This window comes from Harmonia axyridis, chromosome 2 (genome assembly GCF_914767665.1).
Source record: "Harmonia axyridis chromosome 2, icHarAxyr1.1, whole genome shotgun sequence".
NCBI classification, from domain to species: Eukaryota; Metazoa; Arthropoda; class Insecta; order Coleoptera; family Coccinellidae; genus Harmonia; species Harmonia axyridis.
Window position 1 is genome coordinate 60,590,018 of NC_059502.1, and position 26,485 is coordinate 60,616,502.

Here is a 26,485-nt window from a genome sequence, read left to right on the forward strand (position 1 = left end):
TCTACCATAAATTCTCTCGCTGATTTTTAGAGATATACAGATACAGATAGATGAGATTTTACATGAGAAGTGCAACTAGGGAGTCTTAAATCTTCAGTTCCTTTAGGTCCTCTGATGATAATTATAATTTGGTTATTTCACAACCTACAAAAATCATTAGAAAATTATATACTAAGAATTCAGGAATATGTAAGCAAGATAAAGAATATAAAGGAAATTCATGAACGCTCAAAGAAATAGCAATTTTCTTTTTTTTTTCATTGGGTTTATTTATTAGCTTTTTATTCAAAATCTGATTTTCACCAATACCGGTTATTTTACTGAAATTACAAGAGAGAATTGTATTTGCAGTTGATGGATAAATGTTGTAAGTTTTACAAAGATAAATGGAATAGCATAAAATCTGCAAAATCGACTCTAAAAATTTCTTTATAAATAAAAGTTAAGATTGAGGTCAACAAATATAAGTTCTGTTACATGCAGATAACATAAACAAACAAGTATTGAAAGGTCATATAAAAATACCAAAATATAAGAAAAAATTACAAATATTAAGGTGGCTCAACCAGCAATATAGAGATAGTAATGAAAGAGCTAAAGGTTATAGGTCCAAAAACTAGAAGGATTCAATGCTCTTCTAATAGGAAAAGTTTGAGGATAATAGTGGTTCGAATATAAAATACAGAAAGAGACAAGGGTAAAACTGTTGAAGAGGCTAAAATCACAAGCAATTATAGCAAAAAAGAAAGAAAAAACAAGGGAAACATAGTTGAACAATTGACAAATATTTGTATGTAGTTCACAAAAGAAATTGCTCTACCTATTGGAACTCGAAGACGTGTTGACATCTTTCTCCTGGACAGTATAAGTGTTCAACGCGAAGAGTTTCAGTTTATTAGTGTTATTATTTCTCGACTCCTTGTCCTTCCACACGTCCTGGGACTCCGAACTGATGTAGAGCACACTCTCGGAATGATGTCTTTGCGGGATTTGAACCCTGGCACTGTGCGCGATAAGTTGTCGCGAACTGGCAACAGAAGAATTGGCAAGATGGGTGCAAGAACTGCTGGCCACCGATACGTCACTGATGGAACCCAGCCATTTCAAAGTCTCGCTCGAGGAAGCACTGCCAGAACTCGTGGTCACTACACTGTCTCTACCTTCATGTCTCAAGTTCTGATCTTGCTCAGCCTCATCCCAGGAGCTACTTCTGACGACAGCGTGACTGTCCTTCCTCAGTCTGTCCAAGAAAGGGGTTGCTGTGGAGTCTGTGCTGGAGACGTAGCTGTGGTACCCTTCAGACTGCGCGTAAGACAACTGTTTCTGATGCAGATGCGTCAAGATGCTCTCGTCGCTCTTCGAACTCATCGAATTGAACAGGGAATCTTCGTAGTTCTTATTGTATTCCATGAACTGTTCCAGACCGGACTGGGTGAGATGTTGGTGCTGATGGGAACTCCTTCTATCCTCGTTTAGGTTGAACTGGATCGGCTCCTGGTTGTATATTCTGGTGTAGTGTTCCAGGTCTTCCTGGGTCAGTTGGGATTTCATGGCAACGTCTCTTTCGGGTGGCGATGGCACAGCGTAGTTCATGTCTCCTAGAGTTTTTCCGTCGTGGTCTACCTGAGGCAGGAAGATGCGCTCTTTAACTTTGTCGAAACGGGACTCGTAAGTTTCAGGTGGGATTTTCTCGCATTTTTCCATCACAGTTTTCAGCTTCTGAAAGAAAAAAACATATTGATCAATATTTCAATGTTTGTTTTACGATGTAACGAAATGTCGTTTTTGGAACTGGACACATTCATTTGTATTTGTTGGGTAAAGCCTCATCGACTTGAAAATTTCAGGAAAGCTATTAGTCCTAAATTCAATATGTGTGTTATTAGGCAAGAAGCCAAAAATGCCTTATAGCGTTTGGATGTTATTCTTAATAATTTTAATTATATCCATTCTCCCTTCTGGAGAATCAGTTTTACATGAGCATCAAAGCAATATTTAATAAGACGTCTTTTACATTTTTTTCTGAGGAGAATAGTTGAATTCATCATAAAGGAAAATTGATTTTTTATGCAATATTTCAGGTACACAGTATCCTACTAAGTTCGAGTTATCTACACTTTTGCCCACGGAATATTTGGATACATTTATCTACACTGATGTTTTTATCATCAGTACCAACTGATCAATGAGTTTGGTAGCTATAAGCTATAATTTTCCGGACTAATTTCATCAAACAGTGCAACTACTTCATTTAATATGATTTTTTTACACCATTCGCAAGCAACAGATTGTGGTAACTATTTGAAAGCCATTACATCATGTTTCATTTAAATATGTTGTTTTCTTTGTAGGTATTAAAAAAACAAGTTTGTTATTTCTTCGGTACACCATTCTAGAAATTATGTTAAAAACAATTGAGGTAGTGAGTAACTATAAGATTCAATATATTCTGTACATTTCCAATTATGTAGGAGTTATGAAATTTTTTATTGTATTCAAATTGGGTAAACACAAAAAAAATTCATTGAAAGTTTTGGAAAGAACGAAATTCCCATGTTACATTATGAGTAAACGTAAGGAAAAAAATCTACGTATCAAATCTGCGTCGATTAAGTATGTTTCTGCCTTGAGAGGACGCAGAGCAGATCGAAGTTATGCAACAAAATCTCAATCATTATTATCATTACGAAGTTTTACTCCTAACCTTCCTTGACAAATTTGCTAGCAATATTGTAATTTATACTAAACGAATGATATAACAGTTTTGTCAAATTTTTACCCATATTAAAAAAGCACCGACTGATAACGAAGTCGAAAGATAGATCATATCGAGCACAATTTAAATAGTTAATAATCCTAGACGAAGAAAACATTCCATGCCTCGATCTCAGTGGAAACAATTAAAGGTTTGATAATTACACGTTCGAAAAAATGACTTCACGCAGAACATGAACAATTATGTACATTTTATCCATTATTCACTTGTTGCGTCCGCTACAACAATGCCTCCGTAAATCTTAGCCTTCGTTACCACCTATTCTTATTCCCATTAGGCGTCCCTACATTATTTCCATCTGTGTAATTTAGACAAAGATTCTATATGTGCATTAGCCGTCCTCATCAGCAAATTGTATCATGCTCTCAACATCTTGGAGCAGCTCGGTAATTTTTCAACGGAATGTGAAATGGACATAAAAGAAACAATGCCGATGAATTCGCATAGTTTAATAATAGACGCTAATTGCACGCTAGGAAGATTCGCGTTCTTAATTACTAGGTGTCCGCTCCACCTCTTGTTCTAGGTTCGAAGGCAGACTGTTAAATCGTCTGCCTTGGATTCTTCTTTATCGTTGGGCTATAATCATCCCGATCTGCAATTGATTTACTCCACGATGAAGAGGTGGAAAAAGTTACTTCTGCTCTCTGGCTTATTATACGAAACCCTACTAAGTAGGAAAGCACGGACGTCTATTCATGGGTCAATCGCGCTCTTGGAGACCACATAAGCATAGGTGTACAACTTTGCTTCCGCCGTGTTTTTTTCGAATTTTGAGGATTTATACGGGGTGTTCCAAATTTAATCGGCACCATTGCCAATTGTCATAATATTTTATATAATAAATTTTTTTTCAATGGAACACCCTTTATTTTTTCATGCATTTCGATTCGTAATAATATTTTCAACAACAAAGCTCATTTGACTTTTTTTCATTGAGGTGAAAATGAGACAGTTGTATTATCCGATTTTGCTGTAACTTGGTATGGGTATTCTGTTTAGGCTGTACAGTGCATCCCATTTTGGATGAGACTGCCAGGTTTCTCGCTTGTTATTTAAGATAGAGCCTTGCGGTTTTCACGTTCCTGTCCTACTTTTTCGTGAAACTCAAGTTAGTCTAATCAGATTTTGCATAACTGTTTCCGTTCAAGAGATACAGGGTGATTTTGGAAATTGATACTTTTCAGACTCCTCCTTTATCCCCGAAGTTATTAGAAATAATGCTGAGGTAAAAACTACGTCTGAATCAGAATTCTGCGTAGAATCCAGTGGCGTACTCAAATTTTTTTTCGGGCTATGGTTTTGAAGATTCAACACAAACCTATATTTTTTTTAATGGAACACCCTATATATCATTACTTCGTTGAATTCGTTATTTTTTTCCCTTCAAAATGATGTATGATACTATGTAGGTAGGATGTTCAGAAATGTTAAAAAAACACTAAAACGTCAAATAATGATGATTTTTTGTGAATGGGCCATGAATTTTCTATGTTTCAATAAGAGGATTATTACTTTCGATTTTTAAAAGTAGTAGGTCATTGATGACACAAACATCCTTGTTGTTATTATGGCTACTATGCATTTGGGAGCATTGTTTTATCAAGTAGGCATTGGAGGGAAAAAACCAATCTGATCTAGCTGTCATCGCTATAAATTATTGTTATCATTATTGATTCTTCTTTTCTATGGGAAATCCATTGCCCATTAACAAAAAATCATCATTATTTGATGTTTTAGTGTTTTTTCAACATTTCTGAACATCCTACCTACATAGTGTCATATATCATTTTGAAGGGAAAAAAATAACGAATTCAACGAAGTAATGATACACATGGTGTTCCATTAAAAAAAACATAAAATTATGTTGAATCTTCAAAACCATACCCCGAAAAAAAATATTGAGTACGCCACTGGATTCTACGCAGAATTCTGATTCAGACGTAGTTTTTACCTCAGCATTATTTCTAATAACTTCGGAGATAAAGAAGGGATCCGAAAAGTATCAATTTCCAAAATCACTCTGTATCTTTTTTGAACGGAAACAGTTATGCACAATCTGATTAGACCAACTTGAGTTTCACGAAAAAGTAGGAACGTGAAAACCGCAAGGCTCTATCTTAAATAACAAGCGAGAAACCTGGCTGTCTCACCCAAAATGGGATGCACTGTACATAATACCATACGAATTTAAGCTAATGTGCACTATATACTGTGCGCTCTGAGACTGCGCAACAGTCTGAGACTGTTGCGCATATTATCAACATGGGCGTCCATGTTGATAACATTTGAATGGGAAAATTTCAGTTTTTTCCAATATAGGGTTAAGGGTGATAGTTTCGCTAGTAGGACATCTCATGAGATAATAGTTCGAAAAACCATGAATAAAGTACTGTGGGTTGCTGATTTTTCAGGAGGGAAAGACGAGGATCCATTATACCACACCGCCCACATCCATTGGCAGAGGTTTTGTTCCTTTCAATTTATATTGTAAACTTCCACCGTTAGTTATCGAAAATAATTCTCTCGATGTTAATCCCGAAGACATTCATTATGGTCTTCGATATTTACCATTACATGCGATAATTCACGAGAAACACACATCAATAAGTCAATGTATTTCGCCCCCGCAAGTCTCCATGTCCAATATATTGACCTCGTTAACAGGGGCGGATCCAGGCGATGTCTGAGGGGGGGGCCATAGAAAGTCACGGCTGATATCGATTAGCAAAATAGCGGAATTTTTTGTTGGTGCCTATCAAGACACGTGTTTTTTTATAGAAAGATGTATTTTAGTAAATCATATCATATTCAGTTTCCAAAATATTTGTAGTACAAAAACAAGTTCGAACAATTTCATGAATATATGTAGATGTATTTCATGAGAAAACTCGGGCACAAGAAAGTATGAGGTATAGAAAAAAATCATTATTTTTGCATAAAAATCAAGATTTAATTACCACAGTTAGAATGATCCGTTTCCTTTCGAATATGCGCCGTTTTGTTCTATAACTTGTTGCTTTTTTGAAGGTTTGTGTATGCCTCCCTCATAGAAGCCCTAGTCGATATTGGCGAAAAATTGAGACAGTCGAATTTCACAAGCCTCTGTTAAAACGAATTTTTCACCAGCAAAATTGTTCGCCATGGACAGCAAGATATGATAATCCCTTGGTGCCAGGTCCGGATTATGAGGTGGATGCATAAGAACTTCTGGCGAGTCACTATTGATGTGTGTGGCCTTACGTTGTCCCCAAGGAACACAATTCCTCTCCTGGTGGTTGCTTCTGGGCAATTGCTTCCTTCAGAAGGTCTAAATGTTGACAGCACAGATCCGAGTCAATATTTGTGCCTTAGGGGAGCAGCTTATGTAGATAATTCCCTGCCAATCCCACCAAATACACAGCAAAACCTTCCTGACCGTTTCCGACAGCTCACCGCTTTTTTACTAGGACCGTTTTCACTTGACGTTGTCGTAAGTCATTCACATTTCATCACCAGCCACCAACCGTTTCCACAATGGGGTTATTTTATTGCGTTTCAGCAGCGATTCGCAAATGGAAATTCGGTCCAAGAGGTTTTTTGCAGTAACTCGTGTGGTACCCATACATCTAGCTTCTTCTTGAGACCAGCCTTTTGCAAATGGTTCAAAAAGGTTTTTTATCCAATCTTCAACTCTTGAGCAATGGAAACAGGACCCGAAAATGTCCTTGATTTTGTCGATATTTTAGACAATTGGTCTCCAGCATCAAGCATCTTTGACATAAAAATTACCGGAACGGAATCGACGAAAACAAAATTGCGCGTAATTGGCTATTACAGTATCAAGAACATAAACACTATTTAAATTTTCAGCCGCTTGGCTCGCATTTTCGCCTTTATCGAAGAAAAACTCAAATATAACGTATTTTTTCTTTGTTATTTTGTCCATCTTCAACGCGCGCTGAGTAAACTTATCACAAAATTGTCGCAAAAGATTATGTAGTACAAATCTCATCTTTCTAACGCCATGTTGTGGAACCCGATCGGACTTATAAAACGCGTAATACAGATAACTAAAGCTATCTATTGGAAACAAAAAATTTAAAACTTCATGAGTGCATATTTTTCGGGAATTCAGGATACACTTTTATAGTTATAAGGTCCGCGAGGGGGGGGCCATGGCCCCCATGGCCCCCCCCTTGGATCCGCCCCTGCTCGTTAATGACTGCGTTACAAAAATATCCTCGTCATCGTCTGTTACATACCTGTTGGGTGTAGGTGGAGTGCTGTTTCTTCATGTATGGCCTGCTGTATGCAACAACCTTCTCCTTCGGATAGTTGGTGTGGTCCGTCCATGATTTCGAACGGTGAGAGCCGCCCCCTGGTGGATTTCTAAGGGCCTGCAAGAGTGAATCAAATCACGAAGGGATCTCATTTGAAATTATTGAGAGGATTTAGCGACGTGAATTTTTTCGCTATAAATAATCATAAAAAGAGGCTTTTTAGAGCTCAGGTCACAATCCTCAAAAATTTGGCATAAACATTCATTCAGTTGGTTATTTTATATACACCTACAAAAAAAATTCGATTCTACTCGGATTGGTGGTTATGGAAATATTGAGAATTATGTTTGATATTTTAGTTGGATTTTCTGTGGACCTAGTGATTCATCAAGCCAAGTAGCTTGATATTTAAACAAACTACTTGACTTGAAAATCAAGCTCGTGAAAAATTACATACTTGAGCTTGACTTGACTTGGTTTTAGATATTTAGTGCTCGACTTGATATCAAACTACTTGATATACTTGAGCTTGATATGCACGCGTCGGATGGCATATACACTGCGCAAAAAAATTAACGCACATTATGGAAATCTCAAATTTATTCTACAACTGAAGGTGTTCTCAATGATAATTATTTTCATCAGAATTATGCATGCATATGTTATCCACTTTCAACGTTTTTCTTCAATACAGATGTTTTTCCCAGCAGGAATAAAAAAAGATGAGATTATCAGATTTTGAATGTATTGGCTCCATTCTGAAATCAGTTGTTCTCGATCAATTCTAGTGATCAATAGTTTTTCTTTCGTTTGATTTTCTACACTCGATCGCTATGCAACGTGAAACACGCAATTTGACCCAAGAGGAATGTACCCAAGCGGTAGTTTTGCGAGAAGAAGGGTGGACATACACGAGAATTGCAGAAAGGTTTGGAGTTTTCCATACAAGTGTGTCCAGAATGTTGCAGCGATTCAGGAAGACAAGTATGAATGTCCGAAGACCAGGACAGGGTAGACCACGGGTAACAACTGCCATTCAAGAACGTTACTTGAGAGTTTCTTCGTTGAGACAACGGTTTGCAACCGCTCGCCTCCTTCAAAATCAGCTTGAGCAAACTCATGGGGTGCAAATTAGCACTCAGACAATAAGAAATCGCCTCAGAGAATATGATTTGAGGCCTCGTGTCGCGGCAAGAGGCCCAGCTCTTACCCCAGCCCATCGAAGGGTGCGTTTGGATTTTGCGAGAGAGCATATCCATTGGGAAGAGGCTGATTGGGAAATAATAATGTCCTAGGTACTACTGAGAATCTCATTTATTGTAATGTCTTGATAAAAATAAACTTTTTTTACAATCCTCTCAACATATTAGATTATTCTCTGGAACCATTAGTTTTTGGTTTATATAATAAAGATATAAGTTTCAAATGAAATTCATCAGTCATGCAGAGGGGTATTTATAAAAAACAGATTGCTTACAGTATATGGTATATACTTAGTGGAGTTTTTAATTTTCTTATTCAAAAATAGGAATATTTTCTCAGCCCACACAACGAGAAGTAACTACCCTATACAATCGTTAAATTTACAGTATCCCATAAATAGATTTCCTTCAACCGAAAAACATCCTTCCTATATGTGTATTGAAATTTTCAATAGAAAACCTAATGACATGAAGAGATTGAATTATTTCAAATTGTTCAAGAGAAAAGTGAGAGATTTTGTAATAGAATTGGAACCATATTGTATGTCTGATTTTTTGGTTTTACTATGTGGCATGATACTTGACACTGTTTCTCCTATGTATCTATGCTTGAAAATACATACTATGAAATAAAGAAGATATTGTAATGTATTGTAATACTGAAAAATAACAAAATAAAATGGCTGTTATTTGGATATAATTGATGAAATTAACAATGAGTACAATATTTAGTACAATATCCAAACGAGTAATATCATCGTATGATATTAATTATTTATCTGGTTATCTAATGTATCAGCAATATAATTGCCATCAACATAAACCATTGTCAGACAGAAGGTCTCCACGCCATTACGTAGGAATCATAATCGAAAGTAACCCAAGGAGAATGATGTCATCAAGGGAGGATAGCGATATACCGGTTTCACCCTTATTAGGGATCATCAGTACCGCATAACCCTACCCAAGATGACAAACGAAATAGCAGGCATCTTATTGAATAAGGGTGAAACCGGTATATCGCTATCCTCCCTTGATGACATCATTCTCCTTGGGTTACTTTCGATTATGATTCCTACGTAATGGCGTGGAGACCTTCTGTCTGACAATGGTTTATGTTGATGGCAATTATATTGCTGATACATTAGATAACCAGATAAATAATTAATATCATACGATGATATTACTCGTTTGGATATTGTACTAAATATTGTACTCATTGTTAATTTAATCAATTATATCCAAATAACAGCCATTTTATTTTGTTATTTTTCAATATGAATGTCGCTTAGGCTAAAAACGGAAGATTTTCCTTGTTGACGTGGGATTCTGCTTTTTCGAGGTACTCATGGAGGAGGTAGTTAGGTTATTTGTCCGCTGGGTGGCGCTCTTCAGTAATTCATACTGACTAGCGACTGCCAGCGTTCAATAAGATGCCTGCTATTTCGTTTGTCATCTTGGGTAGGGTTATGCGGTACTGATGATCCCTAATAAGGGTGAAACCGGTATATCGCTATCCTCCCTTGATGACATCATTCTCCTTGGGTTACTTTCGATTATGATTCCTACGTAATGGCGTGGAGACCTTCTGTCTGACAATGGTTTATGTTGATGGCAATTATATTGCTGATACATTAGATAACCAGATAAATAATTAATATCATACGATGATATTACTCGTTTGGATATTGTACTAAATATTGTACTCATTATTGTAATACTATAACATCTATCGTTAATAAAGTTCCAAAGTTAAGCGAATATTCACTTCACCTCTTCAATGTCTGCTATAGTAAGACGTCACTTCTACCTCCAAGCGAAGATAACAGTACCTTTCTAACGATAACTTTCATATGATAAAAATTACGTGAAAGAAAATTTAATTGAGTCGACATTTGGTCGTGTAAGGAAAAAATTGATTAATTGACGAAATTATACGAATAATATCGGTAAAACTTTTACGTTTTCAGAAAAAGCAATTATTACATCACCTGCGGAGTTTCCGCCGCGGCCGGCACTGGCCAACTCGGGAACTTCTCGTGGCCAGGTCCGTACTTGATGGACTTGAGGGTTGAGGAGTCTCGAACAGGAGGTGCCGGTGGTGGTGACTCATCTCTTGGAGTCGCCGCTGCCGATTCCGCGCTACCGTAACTCAACGACTGCTGATTCTGCAGATAGGAATACAGGTTCTGTTGTTTCACTGTTGGTTCCCTGTTGTGAAGATTCGGTGTGGATTTGGCTGGCATCATGGTGCAGTTGGAGGCTGCAAACGAAGGGGAGGCCGTCCGATGTGTGGGGTCAAGGGATTCGAAGCCATTAGTGACTTATCTGCAATCAGAAGAAAAACATAAGATATGGGTGATAACAATGATATTTTTTTAAATGGCGGGAAAAGAGATTGACATTTTACTCTGTTAATCGGTCACAAAATCTCACTGTGAGTAGGTACTTTCATCCCGGATATACATATATGTAAAGACTGTTTTTTTTTAGAGCTATAGAACTTTAAATTGCAATAAAACAACGATGGATTATTTGATTGACATGAATTTTATTTATCCGCAAGATAATCTTGTGACATTACATTTTAAATATGATTTCTGGCATATGACCGCCACGGCTGGCTCGGATGTAGTCCAATCTGGACGTCCAATTTTCGATGACTTTTTCCAATATTTGTGGCCGTATATCGGCAATAACACGGCGAATGTTGTCTTCCAAATGGTCAAGGGTTTGTGGCTTATCCGCATAGACCAATGACTTTACATAGCCACACAGAAAGTAGTCTAGCGGTGTTAAATCACAAGATCTTGGAGGCCAATTCACAGGTCCAAAACGTGAAATTAGGCGGTCACCAAACGTGTCTTTCAATAAATCGATTGTGGCACGAGCTGTGTGACATGTTGCGCCGTGTTGTTGGAACCATAGCTCCTGGACATCATGGTTCTTCAATTCAGCAATGAAAAAGTTAGTAATCATGGCTCTATACCGATCACCATTGGCTGTAACGTTCTGGCTACAATCGTTTTTGAAGAAGTATGGACCAATGATTCCACCAGCCCATAAAGCGCACCAAACAGTCAGTTTTTCTGGATGTAACGGTGATTCGACATACACTTGAGGATAAGCTTCACTTCAAATGCGGCAATTTTGTTTGTTGACATAGCCGTTCAACCAGAAGTGCGCTTCATCGCTAATGGACGTAGTGCGCGATACGTATTCCGCACAGAACCATTATTTTCGAAATAAAATTGCTGTATTTGCAAGCGTTGTCCAGGCGTGAGTCTATTCATGATGAACTGCCAAACCAAACTGAGAATAAATCACTTGACAGCTGTCAAATCGGTCGCCATAAAGAACAGTAATGTCAACTTAAAGTTATATACCTCGAAAAAAAACACCCTATACATAGATGATACAGATATTGATTTAATCATTGAATATTTCGACCACCCAGTTGATGGCTTTTGTTGTCATGCCAGTTTCAAATGAGCCAATAATACTCCAATAGTTTTCCATGATCCAGCTGTTCATAATTTTTGAGAAATTACTTTCGCTACTTACTATATGGTAGTCGAGGAAAACCAATAGAAGAATAACCTTTTTAGGTTACAGATTTGTTGGATTCAGAAGAAATTTGCTAGTACATATGGAAATTGGCAACCAAGGTGAAAGTAGTAGTAGCAGTTTTGAGGTGTTTGAGATCCATCACTGCACTGCAAGAAGGACAATAGAATAGAACGTGATATACGAGACAGCCAAAGTGCATAACGGTGTGAAGATAGAGACAATAAGAAAAGCCGAAATATTTGAGAGTGAAGGACATTTACAACTTACAATTATAATTTGAATAATTACCATCTGTAGACCTCGATATTGATTTTTATTTTTTTTCTACTTAAATTGAGAGTGTTAAACTACCGTATAGTTTCATAATAACATGGAGCATCCACCATCTATAGCTTAAAAAAATTGCATTCGGTGATCCATGATAATTACGTCATTCGAAATGTTGACTTTCACAACAATTCGATATCATATATCCGTATAATAACTTGACGAGTTGAGATTTAGGAATTTTGGTATAATTTGCTCATCTTTATTGTCTCTCCGCCTGAGCTCAAGCGACGGAGTTCATGAATCGTCGAATATTAATAATAGGTGGAAAGGGAGAGATCACACAATTGAACACCTTAAGTGCAACATTTTTTCTCTGAATTGTACTTTGACACAACAATAAAAAAGAGGTTTAATTTTCAATAAAGAGTTCCGACTCATGAAAACTGTCTGACATTTACGAATAGAAAAAGACAGATAAATTGACGTTTTCCTTAGGTGTATTTTGCATTTAACCAGCGATGTAACAATAAAAGAATTTTTTACCGCATATTATAACCTTTACTACACATACAATCTGAAAAATTATGTTTTTTTCACTTTTAGATTCCACTGATCCACCTTCTCTCAAGAATCGATAAATATTACCTAAACACGATAAATCCTTACGTAATCATCGTCCAAATAATCGAAAATCTTTGGAAAAACCAAAGGCCGATGAAGAAACGTAGACTGCACAGATGGTCCCTCGACTTCTGTGGTGGGTGGAGAAGACATTTATGTTCCACACTTCGGGTGTTTTGCATTTTACGGGAGAGTTAAATTTCCGTAAGAGAGCGACATATGCATTTTAATTGCCCTGTTGTCCTATAAAATTCCACACAATTGCGCCATGAGGGCATATCTTGTGCGATCTGAATACGAGACGAAGTCGATTTGTAATTCTGACCCTCCAAGTGTGCAGGCGTTAATGTCGCGTCTGTATTCTGTCGTGATCTTGCGAAATTTTAAGATGCGGATTGATCATTTTTATCTGTTTCTGGAAAGAGTTTTGACGTGATCTGCAGGTACCGGGTTTTTCACCATAATTCGACCCCCCCTTTAACTTTGTTACTAAAAGAGGTACAAAAAAATGTTTTCTACAAAAGTTTCACGAAATCGACTAGTGTTTTTTAAAATGATTTCACAAAACGAAATATATACAGAGTAAGCAACATATTGCAACTTCATTTTTTCAAATGGAACACCCTGTATATTTTTCTATATTTGGCTAGCTCTTCTTCCCCTGATTTCGAATTTATATATGTTTGGCCTATCTCTCTTATTCTGTGTACCGCAGAGTTTCAAATTTTAAGAACCACCTGGCAAGCTAAGTAATCAGTTTTCATGTGGAAGGCTGCGATAACTTAAAATGCCCTTTTTTGAGTTATCTCGTTGGCAACGATATGTCATACGTTTTTCACTATAAATTGGAATTGTATGATTTGGATGCAACTCCATATATTCTCTCCTTGTAGCTTTCTTATTTTTATTGTTCTTTACATAAAGTGATAATATTTCAAAATTTTCCGCTTCTGTGTAGTGCATATTCAATGAATAGTTTCATTCAATGACAAACGTACGTCATATATCGTTGCCAACAAGATAACTCAAAAAAGGGCATTTTAATTATCGCAGCCTTCCACTTGAAAACTGATTACAGAGAATGCCAGGTTGTTCTTAAAATTTGAAACTCTGTGGTACTCAGAATAAGAGAGATAGACCAAAAATAATATGTTATATATTCGAAATCAGGGGAAAAAGAGCTAGTCAAATATAGAAAAATATACAGGGTGTTCCGTTTGAAAAAATGAAGTTGCAATCAATATATTGCCCACTCTGTATATATTTAGTTTTGTGAAATCATTTTCAAAAACACTAGTTGATTTCGTGTAACTTTCGTAGAAAACATTTTTTTGTACCTCTTTTAGTAACAAAGTTAATGGGGGGGTCAAATTATGGTGAAAAACCGGGTACCTACATTTTTTCCGTGAATTATCACTTGATTTTTTCACTTGGTGAAACGGATCACGATAAATCGCTTGAGATTGACTCTAAATGGAAGTCTAAAACTATGCCCATCTGAAACAAAGGTCTATTACGTATTTTCGCATCAATTTGGTATATGGAATTTTATGATTATGAAACCATCAACTTCGCGCTGATTTATTGTATTTCAATTTATACTATCGGACCTTTTCATGATTTCATTTTCCATTGTTTTTTATACGTAGGTACCTTCACTAAAATTGTTTTCCGGCATCGTTTTGACGTCATTTACTTCTTCATGATTTTTGCGGTCTTAGAGTCTAGAAAACTATATATGTATAGACTTTTGCGGTCCGCGAATGCACAATTAGCTCATAATTGCATGACCGAATGCAGTTTTCCAAAGAAAACACGCTGGAATGCGAAAGTATCTGGTCAATTTAATGCACGAGTGTAATTCGGGAGAATATTTCCCAAATAAACTGTTAACTTGTCAAAGTGACGTTATTAATTTATGAATTCTTAGCTTATTATCTGTGTAAAACGCATAGAAACTATGCATCTATGAACAATGCAATTATCGCAGGGCTATTTCGCTTCCTACAATGCAATTATCATAATTAATTGCACAAGTGCATCAAAATTACCGATAATTTTGCATGACAGCGTGTTGTCATAAAAACTGCATGAGTTCATTGTCCTTTTTGGAGAAAGAGCCCGACACCGAATGTGGAGGGCTCTTTCTTCAAAAATGAAAATGACCGAATGCAGTTTTTCAAAGAAAACACGCTGGAATGCGAAATTCTCCGGTCATTTTGATGCACGAGTGTAATTCGGGGGAATATTTCTAGAATAAACTGTTACATCACTTGTCAAACTGATGTAGAATGAAATTGCCATAGATTCGAACTGTGTAAGATGCATAGAAACTATGCATCTATGAACAGAACAATTATCGTAGTGCTGTTTCGCTTCCTACAATGCAATTATCACTGTAATTTTCGATAATTGTTCTCCATATACATAGAATATTTGACAGGAGGGAAATATTCGCTGTAATTTTCGATAATTGCATTCCATTTACATAGAATTTTTGACAGGAGGGAAATATTCATGAAAATTAAATTATAAATGTCTTATTCTGGTTGCAGAGTATCATAATTATGAATTAGAGAAGATTTGGTCTAGTTCTCATTGTTCTCAAGAAAAACGCTGGATAGAGGTTGAACAAGTTCACTGTCATTTGATGATCATTAATAAAATTCAATGCAGATGAATAGGTACTTCCTTCAGAATTTTGGTAGACCAAGATTAATAATGACCAATTATACTACTCTCTCAACTAACAACAAAATATGAATAGGAAAATGTATTTATAGATCCAATACCCATCTGTTCGTTATAAGAAATAACCGCGAGAGGGAGCCTCACTCATATTGAATCAAGTCGTGGGACACTTATACACGATGCTATTCATTAAGCACCTGTATTTAAAACTTAATACACCTCAACGCTCTTTAGAATGAGTTAGGTCAGCCTTGGGGCACGACATGTTTTCGTTATTAACGTCCCGAGAAGTTCTACACACTTTTGAAAATAGTATATCAATTTATATAGTGACTAAGCCAGATAACAAGGTTACTTTACAACTGCGACCATGGAAACGACCGTTTATTGCTCCAGTTGAAATTTCCATGAAATTATGCCGCGCCTACTAAATCTATATTTCATTGGCTAATAATTCAGAACAATGGTACGCGATTGCCACTTTGCCCCCAAGAGAAAAATGCCGATATCACAGAACACACACATTAGTGCCGTTTCATTGTTGGCAATTCAGATTTGAATCGATTGTATTTAAAACAATAATTCAACCTGGAAGTTGAGATGAAATTAAATATTTGAGAAGTTGTTATTACAACTGGAATAAGAACTACTTAAGGTCCGGAGGTGTGTGCAGAAGAATGCCCATCGGTAGATGGTGTAATGGTAGCGTTACAGGAAGGCTGCGATGCCCACACATGTCTGCTGAAAAGATATTGTATGCAGGATTCACTCTTTGTTATTTTTACGTTCACAACAATGTAAGTTCAACGATTTTATGGATCATATAACGACGCTTGAGAAGGAGTTAACTGCAACAGGATGTTCGTTTCTTCGAATTCGGATGCTGCCATTGCTGCCAACGTCACATTGAACTTTCAGACCGATCTAGATGGAGGAATGTTCGGTTGACGTTTCCGGGTTTGATGATGTGAATTTCAGATATGATATATGATTTAAAGTTCTCATCTTCAATTGAATTAATAATTTCATGAACAGTTTTGGTGTGCAATTCCTACTCTTTACATTAGCTTAAAAGTCCTCTTGAAATATTTTTTCCAAATATTTTATTGAAGTGGTACTTTTTTAACAATCCAAAATCATGCAATTGGAGATTTTGGATATGAGGTCGACAAAACCTCTGTTGTAGAGAATGAACTAGTTTTCATTTTTTGTTAAGGATTAATTCTAAAAATTTAAGTAAAATGAAACAAAAATGTGGAAGAATCATTGAAATATCTCTAGAAATGAAAAAGTTATGGGACTTTGAAGTTGCGCTTGGAAGAATAATTTCATAGTCTAGTGTGTGACGTCACGCCACTTACACGAGGCGACTGGTATTCGCAGAGTGCTTACGAATTAATTGGTGTACAATCACTTGTGCCGTTCGTGTCGTGTTTTGTTCGTTACACGATACTGCGATGCCCACACATGTCTGCTGAAAAGATATTGTATGCAGGATTCACTCTTTGTTATTTTTACGTTCACAACAATGTAAGTTCAACGATTTTATGGATCATATAACGACGCTTGAGAAGGAGTTAACTGCAACAGGATGTTCGTTTCTTCGAATTCGGATGCTGCCATTGCTGCCAACGTCACATTGAACTTTCAGACCGATCTAGATGGAGGAATGTTCGGTTGACGTTTCCGGGTTTGATGATGTGAATTTCAGATATGATATATGATTTAAAGTTCTCATCTTCAATTGAATTAATAATTTCATGAACAGTTTTGGTGTGCAATTCCTACTCTTTACATTAGCTTAAAAGTCCTCTTGAAATATTTTTTCCAAATATTTTATTGAAGTGGTACTTTTTTAACAATCCAAAATCATGCAATTGGAGATTTTGGATATGAGGTCGACAAAACCTCTGTTGTAGAGAATGAACTAGTTTTCATTTTTTGTTAAGGATTAATTCTAAAAATTTAAGTAAAATGAAACAAAAATGTGGAAGAATCATTGAAATATCTCTAGAAATGAAAAAGTTATGGGACTTTGAAGTTGCGCTTGGAAGAATAATTTCATAGTCTAGTGTGTGACGTCACGCCACTTACACGAGGCGACTGGTATTCGCAGAGTGCTTACGAATTAATTGGTGTACAATCACTTGTGCCGTTCGTGTCGTGTTTTGTTCGTTACACGATGGCTAAAATGAAAAAAAATCCTACAAATATTGTATTGTGCCTATGTGTGCAAGCACAACAATTAAAAACCCCAATAAATTGTTTTTTCATGTACCAAATAACATGAATCAAAGGAAGAAGTGGTGCAAATTAATAAGGCGTGACTTAATTGGACCTAAAACTACTTCATATGTGTGTGAAGATCATTTTGATGTAAGTATATATCAGTACTAGCTGACTATTTCTGATAATAAAAATACTAAGGTGTAAGTTGGTTTGAAATAAGTTATTGAGTAAAAATAACTTTGTCCTTTCACGAAGCTTTCTTCCATTATGGTGACATAAAAACAAAACTCGAGTTAAAACTACACTGTACAACTACAAACGGCGCGAGAGCCTTGGTATTTAAACGTAATTTATGGTGTAGCGATCACAGGCAAGTGGCGTGACGTCACAGACGAGTCGGAGACCAAATACGTTCCGCGCTAAAATACTTAAATTCAAATAATCTATTTCTCAGTCATTAATTGATGGATTTTCAGAATTTTTTCGCTGATGTATCAGTTTTGCTCTATATTTTAATTATATCGTGTCAAATATAGTATTATCAACATCACTAAACTAGTCCATTGGAGATCTTGGATATGAGGGCGATAAAACCTCTGTTGTAGATACTTGTAATTTTTCCAATATGTTAATATTCTTCAACTCGAAATCGATTATCAAAGTCCCACTAACCTTTGAAAAATTACTTATTTTGAATGAACAATATTCACAAAGACCATGTTGGTGAATTCTTCGATATCTATTTTTTGAAAATATTTAACAAATTAATAAAAGCTGGGCATTGTGGTTGAAACTTGAAATTAACCTTGCTGAATTAGTCCTGAGCCTAGCGCACAGATGGCACTGCCAGTGCTATACTAGGTTTGATGTATGTCAAAATTACCAGTTTTTTGTCCCTTTATTACCAAGCTTTTAAAGATGCGTGTCAAAGTTTCGGACCATAAAGTTAAGGTTTGGATCAAGATATTGAGTGTTAAAAGTTTCGATGCATTTATTGCTGTTTGAATGGGAAAAATATACTGTACATTCAAAGCAGTGGCTTATTAAGCTGTATTCAGACTCTGCTCCAACGACAACATCTGTTAAAAAAAGCTACAGGGAAATATTTTTGACCCTAAAGCAGAATTGATTTCCGGGCTTGAAGCCTATATCAAAGAGAGAAATCTTTTTACAGAAAAATAAGACCTTTTTTGTTCTGTTTTGGGATTTCCACAATGAAAAAATTGACCTAATTTTGTATAACATTTTGAGTGTTTGTGATAAGTTCGTAAAAAATCTTACATAAGGACTATACTCAATAAAAATTTCTCCTAATCAACTTGAAATAAAGGTAGAAATCTTATGTTGATTTCATTTTGGGCTAAATGTAAATTTAAACTGTTAATTCCTCATACAAATAGTTTTGTAGTTATAAACCATTCAATATTTGCTCAGAAAAGACTTCCAGAGATTAGAACCCTTCGGATTATATTTATCTCAGGTATACATGGGATGTTTCGTTAACTGAATAAAATAAACATTTTTTTCAATTTGGAGTGATTTCTATAAGGTTTTCAATTGGAATGATACAATTTCAAGTGTAAATAATGGCAATACGATGTATATTTTTTTGAAATTTGAATGTAACTTCATTCACTAGGATAATTATGTAAAGAAATACACTTCAACAACGTTTAATAATTTATTGAATTGTTTTATCAAAATCATTGCCTATTTGTGAGTGCTGTGAGAAAAATGAGCATTGATTTTGATGAATCGAATCAACAATTTTTGAACGAAGCCAAATGACATATAAAATATAAAAATAATACAGTGTTATCAATACCGCCATTTCAAATTGTATAATTCTTATTAAAACAAAATGATTTCAACAAACCTGAAGTTGGCGAAAAAATTATTGTTAATATTAAAATACTTGTGGATATTATTTCGTTTCATTTGACCTTTATTTCATATTAATTTAGAAGCATTTATGCTGTTCAATCTCATATACTCGTATTGTCTTGTATTCAAGACTGACTAAACAGTATAATATAATCCCACCTATTATTTATAATCACCTCTAAAACATCCTAATCAAAGATGATATCTTCATATCTGAGAATAAAAGATGTTGACAAATGGAAACATACGCCATATGATGGATGTAGAAAAATATGATTGAAGAGTTTAATAGAGACAATCCCAATTGTTCTGTTATAATGATTTGTACGATGTGTAGGGATAAGAGCCTACAGCCTCGGTCGATTTAATACATGGAAAACCAAGGCTCGAGGTGTCATCGAAAAGAATGATGTAGTTAAGATTATGACAGTGTGCTAATGCCCTATGGACTGACCAGAAAAACGACCGGTTGTGCGGGTGTCTTCGGTGAACGCAGGTCAGGACTCCAACCATTTCGATTCTTCGGTGGAAGAATCAAAAATAATATATAGGTATCAGTGTTGCCTTTAGAACGGGTGTTTTTTTCGAGGTATATAACTTCAAGTTGGCAATTCATCATGAATAGACTGGACAACGCTTGCAAATAGTGCACTTTTATCTCGAAAATAATGGTTCTGTGCGAAATACGTATCGCGCACTACGTCCATTTTATTTCGTTTAGCGATGAAGCGCACTTCTGGTTGAATGGCTACGTCAACAAACAAAACTGCCAGATTTGAAGTGAAGCTAATCCTCAAGTGTATGTCGAAATATCATTACATCCAGAAAAACTGAGTGTTTGGTACGCTTTATGGGCTGGTGGAATCATTGGTCCGTACTTCTTCAAAAACGATGATGGCCAGAACGTTACAGTCAATGGTGATCGGTATAGAGCCATGATTGCTAACTTTTTCATTCCTGAATTGAACAATCGTGATGTCCAGGAGCTGTGGTTCCAACAAGACGGCGCAACACGTTACACAGATCGTGCCACAATCGATTTATTGAGAGACACGTTTGGTGACCGCCTAATTTCACGTTTTGGACCTGTGAATTGGCCTCCAAGATCTTGTGATTTAACACCTCTAGACTACTTTCTGTCGGGCTATGTAAAGTCATTGGTCTATGCGGATAAGCCACAAACCCTTGACCATTTGGAAGACAACATTCGCCGTGTTATTGCCGATATACGGCCACAAATGTTGGAAAAAGTCATCGAAAATTGGACTTCCAGATTGGACTACATCCGAGCCAGCCGTGGCGGTCATATGCCAGAAATCATATTTTGCCACACGATTATCTTGCGGATAAATAAAATTCATGAGTCAATCGAATAATCCATCGTTGTTTTATTGCAATTAAAGTTCTATAGCTCTAAAAAAAACACCCTTTAGAAAAAAACCATCTAAAATCAGTTTTTTCTTTTATCAAATCTTCAGTTTCTGATGGTGCAGATGTTGGTACTGTTGGTGAAAATGAGGCAACTCAGAATACTGCAACAGATTTTATTAAAGCTTAAAGAGAATCTATACTAAATAATTATGCGATCGGAACCGCTAATGAAGGAAAATTGCAAATTTTACATATGATATATCTTTTCTTGAAGAATATATGTAACCCTAGAAAAAACTGGTTGTTCACATGGAAGGAAATAGCGAAAAATGGTGGATTCGAACCCTGGTCATCCAGTGCTAACTCTTGAGCCAACGCCTTTTGGAGGAGAATTGTGGTAACCATATCAGAAATGATACTAATAGTCAAAAATCATGAATTCATGAGTACTAGGACCCTGCAGTAACAAACTTGCAAATATTATATTATCAAAGGAATATATACTTTCCATTTCAAAATTATGTGTCGATAACTTCTGGAGAAATTAATATTTTTAATTTGATTTGCTCGTTCTTTTTGCTTAAAAAATGCATAGAAAGGATTTTCGAGCCAGGAAGATGAATGTGGTATAGCAATTGATTGTATGATTCCATTCTATTATTGAAAAGAATGAACAAACATAGTAAAATATTTCTAGAAGTATTGTTTACTTTTGCTTGTAATTAGTTTTATATTGAATCCTCTCCTCAACTAACTGAATAACACGATCTATCAGAATATAGGAATGCTGAAAAAAACCTGTAACCAAATTTGAGGACTGTTGCACCGTTAAGTTCAATGAGTGACAAGCTAACTAACCGAATCATATCAAATATTTCTTGCCCTGTGAGTATTTCCTGCTAGTTTTCAAATGCAGACGTTCTTCAAAAACATTTTATTATTATTTCTTCTGGGCATAATGTCTTCATTAAAATAATGTTGAGATTAACTTGAGGCTGTATTTCAACTGAAGTCTAATTCATGCAAATGATGAGAAGTCTTGAGATGAACAGGCTGAATGTGGTGCTTTTAGAATATACGATTATTTACCTTGGATAATAATCTTGAATTTGCTCTCTGACTAATTGCGTTTGATGTGTTCATTGAACTTTCCTGAGTTGTCTTAGAATTTCTCCCTAATTGGAAAAGTGATACTTATATAGTGATTTCTTGGAAACGAAGGTATAAGTGTAGGATTGATCCAATTATAAGTACAGTATAACCTGCCACAAAGAATATCGGAAAAAACTAGGACTTCCTCAATGCATGTTGTAGGTATAGTTTTCGAAATAGGGCTCGAATTTTCGTTTCAGCGATTGGGTTTGACTCACTGATTCGATGTCAAAATCAATTCTGTTCTTCAGGCCGATCACTGTTTACACGATAACTCTCAAGGAAAACACGCAAGATACTTAATTGAAATTTTTAGGGTAGGGGTAGAGTTCGAATATCTCAGATGAATTCACAAAAAAAATCCATTTACAAGTTCCAGAGTTGCTAAATCTACATGAAATTTGTTTCCTCAAAATGATTATTTATTCAAAAAAAGTGATAAATGACATCGCGTTGGGAGTATCATGTAATTCTATGTTTTCATGACACGTCACTTTGTAGGTCAATTGGGCAATTATTCTATTATGATTGTTGGGAATGGAGCTCGCCACATACAGGGTTTTCCAATAAGATCATTTTGATATTGAAAAAAAGGGTATATTTTAAAAGAAATCAATGGATATTTATTTTATTATAAAGAAGAAGGTATGCCATTGATGATGGAAAACGATATCACCCAAATGGCTGCCACGTCTACAAATGCAGCACCAAATCCTTTTCTAGAAATTTTCCATGACCTATTCATACATTTGCGGATGTATATCCTCGATAACTCCACGAATTCCATATTTTATATCCCAAATAGAACTTATCTTTCATAAGGCCAAAAAAAGTCTAACTGATTTAAATCACAATATTTCGGTGGCCAATTGTTATCACCTCTTCGAGAAATAACACGGCCAGGAAACTTTTATAGCAAAATTGTCATTATTTCATTACTTGTGTGGCACGTAGCGTCGTCTTTATGAAAAAAACTTCGTCTACATCAATATTTTCCAATTCCGGCTATAAAAAAACATTAATCACCAAGATCGACGAGGAATCGACAAACCTGGATTTTCGTCAACACTACGTGCTATAGCAGCAATATTCTCAGGTCTTCTTGAGCAACGCACATCGTCCATCGTTTCGATTCTTCACAACACTAACTACAACAGCTCAAATTTTTCCACAAATTTCACTATTACTAACCGAGAAGATAATAATAGTTAGTGCCTATATTCTGAAAAAAAATGCTTCAGTTTCACGAACTGCGACAAAATTTTCATAATTTTTGTAGTGAATTTGAACAATTTCAAAGTGCTGTTCTATTTTTAGTAATGGCGTAGTTTTACTTATCAATTATCAAGAGTTGACAGTTCAAATGTGGCAGCTGCTCAGATAGGGTGCTAATTGAAATGAACTTATTGGAAAACCCCTCATTATTTTATTCCAGATTTGTGTTCAGAAGACTGAATCCACTATTTAAATAAAAAATCTACAGAAATGAATAACCGTCATAATTCCTGCAAGTACCTACCCATTGCCGTAAAATGAGGGTTTTAAAGCGCATTCGAAATGCATTGCAGAAATTATACGACCATTGCTAAAAGAAGCACGCAAAAGCCCCTGAATTCAGGTCAGTACTTCTTTTTTGTTCACCTTTTTTCATTTACTTGGACATTACCAAATATCGATTCAGTACCTATATTCGAAAAGTAAATCTCAAACGATCAGATTGTGACTTTTTTCCAGTCCGTTTCTGACCTTTTCCAACGGTCTCGAGAAACGGAGAAGTACATACATTTTATTTTCCGGTTATCTACCTTGGTGTGCGCGGGTCGCTTCTCAACCGGCGACCAATTTAAGGTCACTTTGTACAAGAAACCAAGAAAGGCATCGAGAGACTTGCCATTCGAATCGTACGTCCCATACGCATTCGATTATTCATCGGAGATGCCGGAAGAAATGGCAAAAACTGGCCTCGAATGTACGTAGTTTTCAGGCACGTACCGCTATAATGAATTTAAGATGATTTATTCCCGTCTGGAGATGAGATATTCCGGCCCGTTGCTTCAGAAAATTCATCGTCAGGACGGCGATATTGGCCACCATTCGTACCACACCACCCTGATGCCCTCTTGCGGATATATCATACAAGTTATAATAAAGGTATAATGAAAACTTCTAATACGCCGCAAATTTTACCTCAGATCTGGCAAATGATGATTATTTTCAATTCATATTCACATAACCAGCCATAAATAATTACTTATAGATTGAATCGAAGGAGAAGAGCAAACTTATGTGAGTTCTCAAAGAATGTGTGCTCAAATGTTAACCTCTTTCTGTTACACTAAGAACAACCACTCTTCTATAACCTCTAATGTTACCTATATAGTTCATCTTGAGTTTTTTTTTTTTTTATACGCATCTCTCGGGAAAAGACTGAGCTTATAACGCCCTTTCAAGCGCCCCGAGATGAATTTAGAAGAAATCGGTTTGTGCGTGTCTTAAACTGCTGTAAGTTGTAACCAAGGGGTAATACATCTTGAGGTAGGGTATTCCATAGCCTTGCAGTTCGGTAAAGTCAATCTGAAAGTTATCAGAATTAATCCATTGTTTCTTCAACAAAGTGTTGTGATCTAGTGAGAAATTTAATTTAGAGTTGTATCATTCAAGAGCCACTTGAGCAAAACAGTGTTTTCCTACCTACATAGAGACATATTCATATTAAAAATATGAGTACAGTTACTGTATTTTTATCTCTCGAATCAACACCTTTGTGATATAACTTTATCATCAACAAATACAGTTCACTGAAACATTAAATATCGTGTAATTGGTCTGCCTGAGTGTGGACGAAACAAACATAATATTAAAAAAAATGATATGCAATATTGCCAGACAGTTTACTTTTAGGGTAATCAATACCAAACGCATCGAAGTTTATGAATAATGTGAATGTTGTAGATTCATTTAGTTGCTAAAAAATTTCTCTGTTAAATTGAATTCTGATTCGAAAAAATGGAGGGAATCGAGATTGTTTCCTTTCGAGAGAGGATACATTAACTGAACGGACTTTTTGGAAAAAATTGAGTATAACAGTGCACCACACACTGACGAATCGAATGATTCGATGTGGAGTACAAGCTTTGGACGCTTGTATCTGATGGAAGATCATTGTAGTCGAAGGATTCTCTGACTGTTTTTCAGCTTTCCCAGGAGTTTTGAGAGCGATCATGAAGAAACGGTGGTAGGTTAGAATAACGATCAAACCAATAGGCATTGAAAGCGATCTTGAGAAATTAATTTAAATGATCTGAAACTTGCTGAACTTCGTTGTGGAGGATGCGAAGCCCAATATGTTGAAGCAAAAGGTAAAATGGACGGGCAATAGGCTTATAAAGGGTGTTTTTTTAGAGCTATAAAACTTTAAATTGCAATAAAACAACGATGGATTATTCGATTGACATGAATTTTATTTATCCGCAAGTTAATCTTGTGGCATTACATTTTAAATATGATTTCTGGCAAATGACCGCCACGGCTGGCTCGGATGTAGGCCAATCTGGACGTCCAATTTTCGATGACTTTTTCCAACATTTGTCGCCGTATATCGGCAATAACACGGCGAATGTTGTCTTCCAAAAGGTCAAGGGTTTGTGGCTTATCCACATAGACCAATGACTTCACATAGCCCCACAGAAAGTAATCTAGCGGTGTTAAATCACAAGATCTTGGTGGCCAATTCACAGGTCCAAAACGTGAAATTAGGCGGTCACCAAACATGTCTTTCAATAAATCGATTGTGGAACGAGCTGTGTGACATGTTGCGCCGTCTTGTTGGAACCACAGCTTCTGGACATCATGGTTGTTCAATTCAGGAATGAAAAAGTTAGTAATCACGGCTCTATACCGATCACCATTGACTGTAACGTTCTGGCCATCATCGTTTTTGAAGAAGTACGGACCAATGATTCCACCAGCCCATAAAGCGCACCAAACAGTCAGTTTTTCTGGATGTAACGGTGTTTTGACATACACTGGAGGATTAGCTCCACTCCAAATGCGGCAGTTTTGTTTGTTGACGTAGCCATTCAACCAGAAGTGCGCTTCATCGCTAAACAAAATAAAATGGACGTAGTGCGCGATACGTATTCCGCACACAACCATTATTTTCGAAATAAAATTGCACTATTTGCAAGCGTTGTTTAGGCGTGTGTCTATTCAAGATAAATTGCCAAACCAAACTGAGAATAAATCACTTGACAGCTGTTAAATCGGTCGCCATCTTGAACCGTAATGTCAACTTAAAGTTATATACCTCGAAAAAAAACACCCGTTACATGGTACTCGAGCATCCAACAAATAAGAGACCACCGGAATATATAAACCATGAAACAGAGAATAGAGAAACACTTAGTGTATTAAAATGGATGCATGCGAATATCCAAATATGCAGAATATTGAAAATT

The 26,485-nt window shown here is 36.1% G+C and overlaps 1 protein-coding gene across 5 annotated transcripts in view; it reads right to left on the bottom strand.

The window, feature by feature from the left end:
- LOC123673545 (protein Shroom) overlaps positions 1–26,485 on the bottom strand; it is a 280,176-nt gene that overhangs the window by 66,159 nt on the left and 187,532 nt on the right. For all 5 annotated transcript variants that reach the window (XM_045608097.1, XM_045608098.1, XM_045608100.1 and 2 more), the window contains 3 exons: positions 10,232–10,568; positions 7,021–7,155; positions 821–1,719 (listed from right to left, as the gene is read on the bottom strand). In XM_045608097.1, coding sequence (XP_045464053.1) covers positions 821–1,719; positions 7,021–7,155; positions 10,232–10,489 — 1,292 coding nt within the window. In that variant the 5' untranslated portion in view covers positions 10,490–10,568. The remainder of the gene's footprint in view (positions 1–820; positions 1,720–7,020; positions 7,156–10,231; positions 10,569–26,485) is intronic.